This window comes from Amblyomma mixtum, chromosome 7, assembly GCF_055824585.1.
Source record: "Amblyomma mixtum isolate Tamu chromosome 7, ASM5582458v1, whole genome shotgun sequence".
NCBI classification, from domain to species: Eukaryota; Metazoa; Arthropoda; class Arachnida; order Ixodida; family Ixodidae; genus Amblyomma; species Amblyomma mixtum.
Genome location: NC_143018.1, coordinates 102,228,204 through 102,239,572, shown reverse-complemented (window position 1 = coordinate 102,239,572; position 11,369 = coordinate 102,228,204). Strand labels below are relative to the sequence as shown.

At 45.5% G+C, this 11,369-nt stretch overlaps 1 protein-coding gene across 1 annotated transcript; it reads left to right on the top strand.

Annotated features, from left to right (window-relative positions):
* The first annotated feature begins 2,969 nt into the window (after positions 1-2,969).
* LOC149337034 (galactosylceramide sulfotransferase-like) lies at positions 2,970-10,437 on the top strand. Its single transcript, XM_089554308.1, has 5 exons — positions 2,970-2,986; positions 3,077-3,380; positions 5,641-5,952; positions 9,395-9,640; positions 10,315-10,437. The coding sequence occupies exons 1-5, from the start codon at positions 2,970-2,972 to the stop codon at positions 10,435-10,437; spliced, it is 1,002 nt and encodes a 333-aa protein (XP_089410434.1).
* The last annotated feature ends 932 nt before the right edge of the window (positions 10,438-11,369 follow it).

The window sequence follows — 11,369 nt, the reverse complement described above, 5'->3', positions numbered from 1 at the left end:
GGAAGTCAGAGGTCATTGAATAAACGGTGTCATTTCCAGCAACACATACATCAGTGTCGCACTATTGACAGTGGTAGAAGGATTCTAGAGGTAATGGATGCAATCGGTGTATGGTTTAATCCAGTTCTAACACGCAAACGAAGTTTGATATTTGAGGAAAACCACCCCAGCTGTTGTGAGCAGGATGATGAGTTGAATTCGATGGAGCTGTCTAATGTACGATGTTGATGGTGAATTGTGCAGAGAGAGAATGCTATGCCTCTTCTCCCAATAGTTCTAAAAATGGAGATGTCTCCTTTATTGAGCCGCCTCCATCCTGGACGGAAGGCATGGCCAGGGGACAGCACTGCACTGGTTTAAGGTGCCCTGGGGTGGCTAGCTTCGAAGCTTGTCGCCTGCTATCCAGATGCATCCAGGACGCTGCAGATACACTCCAAGGCGCAGGCAGTGAAACCAAGCGCAAATCCTAATTCCCCGCAAAGCATGGGCAGAATGTTGCAGCGCAGTAGTGTTCGAATATCTATTTGGGAGGCCGGGAAGATAGTGCATGTGGTAGGGGTAGGCCGTGTGATGCAAGCTCCTGTACACTAAGCCATATCCACATTGTAAGGAGAGGATGGCGAAGAGTACGGTAGTCGAGTAACGGCGATACACCATTCGGAATACACAAGAAGCTTGGGTAGGACCTTGTGTAAAAGGTCGTAGCGATGTTGGCGCAAATGCTGCACTATGAATACACGCTCATAGAGGTTACACATGGTTATCGGCGGAAAGAAGAGCAAGCACAGCGACAATTTTTTTGCATTTATTTTGCAGGATTTTTTAGAATCGGGGGGGGGGGGGCATATTATTAGGAGAAGTCTGGTTTGTGGGAAGCATTGACCGCGTCTCTCAAGACTAGTGAAATCTTCAGCCTTAGTGCTTGCGCAGGTTTTGTTCCGGTCGTCCAGTGCTTCTCGCAAACGCCATCCCACCGGCTTGGCCGCACTGTTCGTCACGTGCCTGCTACTGGGTGCCACCCTACTCTTCATTGGAGTTTTGGACATCGCCTTCAGGTGCACCTCCAAAATGCATGTTTTGTGTCTTCTGGTGCAATGGACGGTTGAGACCCCATGTGGCGTAAATGAAGCGCATCACACAGGAGAGGTCGCAACTCGAAAATTGCCCTGCGGAGATGCAATACTTGGCACACTTGCGATATTCTCAATTTCTCGCTCAGGATTGTCCCTTTCGTTTATACCTCCCATGGAGTGATGAAATGTTCAGGCACATGGTGTGCAATATTTTGATTATCTACTAATGCACAATATGTGTACTATCAATATATTGTAAAGAGTTTATTTTTTCTGGTTAGGGTGATGGCATGAACGAGGTGCCTTCTGGAAGGCTATCAGCTATTGGCTTAATTGGCCATCTTTATTGTCCATGGCCACCTGACAGACATTGTCCGCTGGCTATGGGATGCTTGAAATGGAACACTTTTTTTTAATTTGACGTTAATCTTGGCCTTACCGTATGAGGTCGTGCCAGGGCCGCACTATTTTTTAATTTTCAGGTCAGAGTTGTGCAGGTGCGGCCCATACACGAATTAAAAAAAAGTATTGCATATTTTTGTCAATTATCTAGTCCAATACAGTGTTTGCGGCCACTACACGGGTGAGGCCATTAGAAGAGATTACACTGTTTATGCCGCTCACGTATTCGCACAGCCAGCATGACAAAAAGTAAAAGGTTGCAAAGCATCCCTGACAAGCCATTTTTCACCGTTCAGGCTTCCTAAGAGAAAAGACTTTTAAAGTGAATGCGTGCGACAGCACTGTGTGCTACGCTAGTCTGGCAAGAACATCATCCTCACTTCTACCTTGAATCCGTGTCTGTCGGTTCGAGCTGACGTTTATGACTGTCTATGTGAGTGCACATGTGTGCGCATGTATACAGGAAATTATGGGTAGCATACGATAGCGCTTAACATGCATAAGAGGGATCGCTGTGCGTACAGGCGCGTACACCTGACTTCAAAACAGGGGTGACGCAGTTGTCGAGGGACAATTTAAGCAATCACTTTGCTTCCCAGCAGTTCCTCTTTTGACTGCCAGTTGTGCGCAGATAATCATACCCAGAAACTTTGGACAAAAGCATTTTTGAGCTGGAAACTCATTATATGAACGCAATTTTTCACATAACGTAATATTTCTCTACAACAATCAATATATCTGCAGATCACCAGACGGCAGTGTTGTATTTTTGCTATTCATGTTCTTGGTATTGTCAAAAGCGTTTCCTATCGGTTTTCCATCGCACTCATAACCGTTCAATGCGATCGATGGAAACACTTTAAAAGGAAGATTTTGGTACATATTTGAATAACGTACCATTACCTTCAATATTTTTATAACGGTGTCTTAAAATTTTAGAAATTTCAGTATTTTTGGCCGAGAAAGTTGGACATGTATGAATCTACCGGCAAAAATTTTAGGTGAACATTTTTTGAGAGGAGTTTGCAATTCCTGACACCGCACAGCATCAATTCTAAGGTGCAAATGTACGTCCCAAAGAAGGATCTTCCGACTAACGGCTGCGCTAAGAATTCTTATAATAAATAATTTATTCAACTACAAGAAATACAAAGTTTGAAAATATTGTAAGAAGAAGGTGAGGACGACTCGCGGCTGCTGCGCTGAGTCGGCCTCACCTTCTTACAGGAGAAAAATGCGTTTTGTTAGACAGCTCAATGCACAACAGCATGTTGTTAAACAGCACAGTAAACTAGCACTTATGATAAAATCAGTGAATTAAAGCACAGCAGAGCTCAATGTCCATTGTATTCTTTCAAAAGAGAACAGAACTTAATCGGGAACCGTGCAACATTAAGAAGAATGAATAAACCAGATAATTCCAGGAATTCAGTCTCCATGAGGAGCTCAGGATGGTGGAAACTAGCTTTATAAAGCTTTTGTCATTACGAGAGGATGCCGCTGGCACACAAGTCAGGGAAATAATTGCCTTGTATACGCAGGTTGCGGCCAAAACCCACTGCGTCCATTCAACGTCCGCCGTGTTCCGCCACGAACCGCAGCATATGCTTCCTGAAAATGCACAAGTGCGCCAGTTCCTCAGTGCAGAACCTGCTGATGCGTTTTGGTGATGTGCACAACCTCTCGTTCGCACTGCCTTCGCGGGGTCACCTTATGGGGTACCCGCGGCCCTTTGTTCGGACCATGGCCTCCGTAGGAAAGCCGCCGTTCGATTTCTTGGCCCACCACACCCGTTTCCAGGAGGCAGAAATGCGAGCCGTGCTGCGGCCCGATCCGATTTTCGTGACCATCATACGCGAGCCGGCTGCACTGTTCGAGTCAATGTATTCGTACTACTCTTACGATGTAAGTACTGCCTCAGCCACCCTGCCGCATTTCATACCTCAATTTCCTTCTGGCGCCCATTTGGTCCCCGATAGGTAGAGTTGGCTCTATAGCTTTGCACTTTGTTTGACTCTAGAAGTTAATGCTTTAGCTTTCAGTAACGCCAGAAAAAACACGTGTACAACAGTGATCTGAGAAGCCATAGCGTGTTTCAAGCCCTTGCGGGTATCGCGCTTTCTATGCTTGTGCTCTGAGCTTTGTACATCCCTACCTTACTATAATATATGACTATTTTGTACTAACCAGCTCACACCTTTTTGAAGAACTTACGTAGAGCACGTGCCAAGTTTGGCGGTGCAAGCTGAAAACGCGAGGGAACAAGTCCAACGGCGGCCATCGGCAGCTGTCACCGCAAGCAGCCAGGATCCTCCTCGCAGACTACATTTTAATTCTCTGATGAAGTTACATGTGATATTCCTGCCCGGTCGGTAACATTCAATTCTATACCGAGAAGAGGAATTTATGCGCGACTTTCACATTCACACTTTCGCCCCTGGTTTACAGCACTCCCGCACTCACTTGACAGCACTCACAGAGTTAGAAATTAGAACGGCAGGCGAAAATGAAATACAAGCGAACGACCGTGGAAAGTTACTGTTCCCTGGAAAGAAACTTAAAAACCATAAAATATGAAGTGAACTCGGCAACAAGAATGTCGCAGCTGGAATAAAAGAGCCTTCTTCATGTTTACAGATCTTAGAGGCGTCTAGGCAGACAAAGGGTACCAGCGTTCGTTCTTATTTAAGAACTTGAACACTAGTGTAACACAAGGTAGGCTAGGAATTGGGTGCCCTTGTCGGGCCGGAGCCGGTAGCCCCTGTGGTATCAGTGTGATTCCTACAACTGGGCGCATGTCGGCTTTGAACCTCTGGGTCAAAAGCAGTAATAATTCTCCCTGGGGCTCCGATCGCCTTCACTTCCAGCAAAATCAGTTTCAGTGGGCCTATGGAGAGCAATTTCTGCCTAATAAGAGTCAGGGCCCCTTCGTATGGTCTACAATAATGGGCTAAACATCTGGTGCACTAGAGCGACTGCTGCAGAAGCGACAAGAAAGGGGTCGCACAGGTGCGGAAGCCGGTCATTTGTAAGCACTTTGTTTTTCCCTTTCGTGCCGCGTAAACACGTACTCTTTGCTTGTCCTGTGTGCCCAGATTTCTATGCCACTGTGAATTCACCAAGTTTACGGTTCATCTTTCTGATATACAAAATTTGCGTGCACAAAGTTCCTTACGCAATTTCTATCACTAGCTGTCTAGGACGTGGGTCAAAAAACCAGAGATGTGTACGACTCCCAAAACAATGTTTACTGAAATAAATCAACACCTACAACGATAAAAAAGATATACGTCACAGCGCTAAGCATGCAAAAATAAGGCAGGGTTCCAACACCAAGGTGGTGTTAAGAATAAAGCCAAGTAGCTCTAGTTAGAGTATTTTGAGTCCATGTGGAAATCGTATGAAGAATAGTTTTGGTTTATAGGGCTTTAACGTCCCAAGGTGTCTCAGGCTATGAGGGACGCCGTAGTGGAGAGCTCCGGAAATTTCTACCACCTGGTGTTCTTTAGCGTGCACTGACATCGCACAGTACAATGAAAGCAGTTCAATCAGTACTTAAGGTGGATGATGGTGAGGACTGTCGCTAGAGGAGACATTGCCGGGGCCTGCGGAGCGTGGTCGAAGGAGCGTCTCGACGGTCCAGTACGTTGCCGGGATGCGTCGGCCTGAGAGAGCAGCCGCAGTGGTTGTTTCAACCAACGACGTCAAAACTCGATTCCCTTTGTCCCCCCTCAGAGCGGCCACACAGATGGGACGCCATTGCATACCGTCCTCCTCGCCCGGCGGGTGCTTGGCGCCCATGTAACTTCATAGCCATAGGTTCACACGAAATTGCGGTCCTCGGAGCTGCGTGCCCACGCTGTCAGGTTTTCTTCTCTCTTCTTGTAAGCAATTATTGCTTCCGCGCAGACGCGCGCACTTTGCACCGCCCGCTTCGCTCCTTCCCAATGGCTACGCCAGCTTCGTCCGCTGATTGCCATAGTTTCTACGTTTCCTTCCTTGACGGGGCGTCTCACACTCACTCGTGACAATTCACACTTCTAAGCACATCCACATTATTGATGTTTTAGTCTTAGTTTTGTTCCTAGTTTTTCTTAAAAGAGGGAGAAGGGGCAGTGGGCTGAACATTTGGTTTTCAATCTATATTTGCGTTTCTCTCCAACAGAAAAAGTTTGGCATCAAGCTCGAGCACCTGCCGAGCGCCGTGGGACACATTTCGCGGAACCATCCTCTACGGACCTTCTTTCCAGGCCCCAGTCGGGGCCACCGAGGTTTCAACCAGATGGCCTTCAATCTCGGCTTTGACCTCACGCAGGAAAACAACTCCTGGGCCGTAGATTCTTTCCTCGAGAGAATGGACGCCATGTTTGACCTCGTCATGGTTGTCGAGCGCTTAAACGAATCTCTGGTGCTCCTTCGAGACCTTCTGTGTTGGGAAATGGATGATGTGGTCTTGTTTAAAATTAATGGGCGAAGGGTGAGTCCATTATTGTACACCTTCTGAATAGTGATGTTGCACAGTTGCAGTTAATCCAGCTTTCACTGAAAAAAATACTTAAAGGGACTCTAACAAAGTGCGAACAGTAATTTTTCCTAACAGAATATTTTTAATTCGTTTTGTATGAACTGAGTTATCTGCAGTCAAAATTTGAATATGAGCGTCTTAGCGTCTTTTCCTTTCTTTATTTCACTTTTCCGCGCTTAAAGTTTCTGGCTTTCTGGCAGCAGCCATGGTAGCAGCCTAAAGTCTGAAAGAATCAAACCAATAGCGTTGTCTCAATTTGTATACGCAGGTGTGAGCAACACGGGAGCGGTCGAGCACGAAAAAGTCGCCAGAAAGGGCTCGGCAATTTTCACGCGTGATGGCGAGTTCTCTGTCGCGTTAGAAGTATATTATTTTGCTCACGTGTCCATTACAACACAATGCGGTTATTGAGCGAGTCGATGTGCTCTCCTTGAAAGGTGTTCCATAGCCACTTTAATGATGATTTCTATTACCGTAATGCGCATGCTCGGCTGAAGGTGTTCCACGTAACCATTTGCTACTTTAACTTTTCTCTTGGATGACGGGTTAACGATTGAGTTTCTGTTCCACAACGTGCATATAGCTGTCAGACCGTAATGGTGCTCGAACACCGCCTGACATGTAGGTATCTTTTGGCTTTTAGGGTTCGACCGCATTACACGAACGTTAAGGTGTCGATTTTCAACAGCTACCACGCAGGCCACTCGCGACGGAGACCATAGCAAACTTCGTTTTTAAATTCTACACGGTAGCAGAATATAAAGAAGTGAAGGGGCTCCCAACATCCAATAATATGAAAAGTTACTATTTCTCAGAAACGCAGCTGTAACACACTACCGTTTTTCTCGTTGCCAAAGAAAACGAGATAGACTGCCGAGACTTTTACTAGCAAAGCTCTGAGAAACGTGTCAGTACTGTACGGAATGTAGCACGAGCGACTCATATATCTTGCTGGTAACTAATATCCACTTTTAAAAGGAAAAAAAAAAGAACGAGACATGGGTATAGGATATAAAGGCTCCACGCCACTGATTGCAAATCGTCCTTTTATGCCTTGGAGTAGCAATATATAGGGTGTATGCAATCAAGAAACAGTGGTCACCATTTTGGCGTCCTCGGAGCATAGCGAAAGGCTACCGCTCGTGTATAATTGGCTTATCCCCCCTCCTCCAGCCAGCACCGCTGAAGCTTGGCATTGGAAGCCAAAATGGCCTCCGTGATGTCATATAACTACCTCCTACAGGTAGAAAAAGTGGCATGAACAATGCGAGTGGTTCACGGCCGACTTTTTTATGGCGTACATATTCCTACTCCTCGGAATGAAATGGTCAGCTGGAATGAGTGTTATGGGGTCTATTAATCCTACACCTCCGTCTTGTTGCGCGGTATATTCTTGAAAACAAAGCAAGGTGTACTGGCTCCTAAACATTTTTTGAAAGTACATTATTACAGCGAATTCTTGTTGCTTCTTCGGAGGGGTGACCTAGAAGAAACATAAACACGAAAAACACGCATTTACTCTTGAGCGTTAGCTACACCATGGTGAACCGCAGTAAGAATGTACTGCCTCTACGCCATATTTTTCTCTTTATCTTATGGAAATACTTCACTGCATAAATTGTTCGCTGTGTGATATACGAGGTCTGCTAGAAAAGTATCCGACATTTGGCCAAAGAAAAAAAACTGGCATAACTGGCGTGTTGGAAACCTAATAACCTTCAAAGTAGTCTCCTTGGGGCTCCACATACATCTCCCAGCGGTGCTGCCATTGTTGGAAGTATTCCGAAAAGGCCCTTTTCGGAATGGAATTTAGCTCTGCTGTCGTTGCAGCCATAATGTCCTCTCTTGTCTCGAATCGCGTTCCTTTCAATGGCCTCTTGATTTTGGGAAACAGCCAGAAGTTGCAGGGGGTCATATCAGGAGAGTTAGGAGCCTGTTGAACTACAGGAGTCTGGTTTTTCGCCAAAAAAGTCTGAATCAAGTGCGAGGAATGTGCAGGAGCATTGTATTGATGGATGCGCCAATTTCCTATTGACCTCAACTCTGGTCTCTTGCGCCACAGAGCATCACGTAGGCGACGGAGGACATCCCTATAGTACTCTTTGGTAATTGTTTGACCCTGTGGGGTGCGTACTCGGGGTGTGCAACACAGCGGAAGTCAAAGGAAGCAGTCAGCATCACTTTAATGCTGCTGCGCATTTGGCAGGCCTTCTTTGGTCTTAGTGAGGTGGAATGCTTTCAGTGTGACGACTGGGATTTGGTTTCTATGTCGTACTCGTACACCCAACTCGTCACCAGTGATTACGGTGTTGACGAAGTCAGGGTCACTGTTTGTGGTATCTAACATGTCCTGTGAGACTTCAGCACGAAGCTGCTTTTGTCCACCGTGAGCAGCTTCGGCACGAATTTCGCCGCAACTCTCTTCATGGCCAAATCTTCGGTGATATGGGAATGTGCAGAAAAAGTGCTGATGTCCACCTCTTCCGCAACTTCTCGGATAGTCACACAGCAGTCCCGCATCACCACAGCGTTCACTTCTGCAATGGCCTAGTCACTTCGGCATGTTGATGGCCGACCGGAGTGTGCCTCACTCTCCACCGATGTGCGGAACTCTTTAAACCAATTGTGCCACTGATTAATCGGTCTGCTACACATAGCATCGTCACCAAAAGCCGTCTGGATATCCCGAATGGTTTCCACTTGGTTGTCGCCCAGTTTCTCGCAAAATATGATCCAGTAGCGCTTCTCCTGTCACTCCGCCATTTTGCTTGCAATAAAAAACCGACGAGAGCACTGTGCACTGCCTCACTCAAACGCTGCGTCCCAGCGACTGACGCTATCGGCAGGCGGAAAAAAATTCGTGCATGCGCACAAAGATTCAAGGTCAGCTGATGCAAGCGCGCTTGTTTTATATTCATCAGGTGTTCGAAAAAAAAAATAAGGTCGGATACTTTTTTAACAGACCTCGTATAAGTGATAAAGTTGAGCGAAATTGCTAATATAATTTTTTTAATTGTAATATTGAACATTAAATGCGAAACCACCGTGCATAGCAGTTGTCCGGTAGTATCGTTCATGCACAACGATCAGCAGTGTGATTCAATATATTGTGAGGCTCTGAGCCGGTATACTCAATTTTTCATAATAATGAAATATATAAAGACATTTTAAATAGTGCTGTGGGAGGAGAGACGTGTAGAAGAATTTGAAAAATGTCTAAGGACTTCTTTGTGATAATGTGATGGCAATTATTCAGTCGTTCGGAGACATGTAATCATTGTGCATGAATTTCACATCGCTGCTGTACCTTCATTCAACGGTTACTGATACAGACGATTGACTAAATAATAAATAAAGCTTGGTGCAGCCAAATTTCTCAACAACATGCTCGCAGACTGTCTTCCAGCGTCCGCCTGACGCAGGGCTGTCGTCTGAGCTTCGCAAGCTAAACGCTGTCGACACCCGTCTGTATGATCATTTCGCCAAGCGTTTTGAGCAACGGGCGCAGGCCTTCGGTGCTCAGCGCATGCAGAGGGAATTGCGGCTACTGGAACACAGGACCCGGTACTGGTACCACCAATGTGTGGCACGGGACAACGAGTCCGACAAGAGCGGAAAATTCTACATCTACCACTCTAAGGTGATTCCCGTGCTTATGTAATAATAAATGTATTCAAAATATTATTCTTTTATTTCCATCAGAATGATGTAGGTGCCTGAGGGCAGAGGCTGCTCGAGAAACGGCAGCTTCACATATTCCAGCAGCCTCTCTACACATGGGAACAGCACGAATGAAGAAAAAAACCCAGGCATACATTTCTTCACAACATCATGTTGAAACACACAAGTATAGTAGTATTTATATAAACATGTAAAAACAAAATCCATTCAATTTATATGCAGACAGCAGTTATCGTACAAATATACAGTTCACCGATATGACAAGCATATGACAGAGAGCTTTAGGAGTAAAGATGTCGTATTTCATGTTTGAACATTTTATGCAAGTCGGTATTAGTCTTATAATAATGATTTAACAATGTAGGATGCTTGAAAGACAATTTTTCCATTCTGTAATTAGTTCTCGGGATTACTAATTTCTTTCTTTTTTTGGATACGGCACGAGATGGCGGCGGTAATTAGGGCTGGAACGCTGTAAATGCGCACCCCCGGAAAAGTTAACTGTTTTGCCAATACACAAGGATTCCGTCTTTCTTCAGGGAGGACTATGTCTACAAAGCTCGCCCTTACAGTGGCTTTTGGAGATTGGCCAATGATTGCTCTAAAGAGCAATACCCCACCTCTTCATCGCAGGTGCTGACATATGAAGTCAAGAACAGGAGCGCCAACTTGTGTGACCTCATGACGCTGCCCGAGATCGTCTTCACGCAGCGTCTTCGAGTGAAGCAACTTAACCGAATGGCCGCAATCCGATGAGAACTTCACGCACGAGTGCCTAGCTCGTGTTTCTTATCCAGGTTAATTTTACGGTGAGGAAATCATGATGTAGATATTTAGCACAACATTGCGTACCTGGTATCTGATGACAAGTCGCCAATATTATACCACTGACGCATATATGATCAGTGAACTGCTTTGAACCTTTTACCGTGTTTAGCAGCGTTCATAAATGACTACCTTGCACCCCTGACGAGAGCCATTATTTCGCAATAAAACTCTCAAACTTTCTGCGTTCAACGCACAAACCTAACTTTTTTAGACGGGTGTGGGACTGGATCACCACACATCGTGAAGAACGAAGCAGGCGCCGTTTGAAATCTCCCTGTTATCGGCGTGGTTTTAAAATTTTGATGAATTGTAGAAAATTAAAAACTACTCCTTATAACTTGTTCAGAAGCTAGCCGGAACGCAAAATTCTCAGCAGCAAAACCCGAAACGCTCTATGCCAACACGTCATGAAAAGTGGCCATATAAATACGTGAAAATTTAATGTTGGGCAGTCGCAGAACTGCAGTGCACTCACCATGTCGCCGCTCGCTCGCATATTCTTCGACATATATCCGCTCCCAGTTGTTACAAACGGCGCTCAAGAGTTATCCCAGGTTCTGTATTCGTTTAGGCCATTGAAGGCGGATATAACAGTTTCAGTTGCGTAAATTAAGGTTCAAGGATTTCTGATCAGAAAGAAACTTTCAATAGGCGTCACATATGCGTGTTGAATGGGGAGCTTCTAATAAAGACTCACCAAACATTGTGCTTGTCGTATTTTTAAACTTGGAAAAACTGCGCTGAGAAATTATAACGGAAACAAGACAGGAAAAGTGAATGGCTGTATGAATGAGCGAACATATAACTGGCGGAAATAACAATATACGACCGTGTCTTTACCGGAGGCCAAAAGAAAGTGG

What these genes read in the sequence shown, in the direction of transcription:
- LOC149337034 (XM_089554308.1), top strand. An exon ending in ATTCGTACTACTCTTACGAT is followed by an intron (nt 3,381 to 5,640) that starts GTAAGTACTGCC and finishes TCTCTCCAACAG; the next exon opens with AAAAAGTTTGGCATCAAGCT. An exon ending in TTAAAATTAATGGGCGAAGG is followed by an intron (nt 5,953 to 9,394) that starts GTGAGTCCATTA and finishes ACATGCTCGCAG; the next exon opens with ACTGTCTTCCAGCGTCCGCC.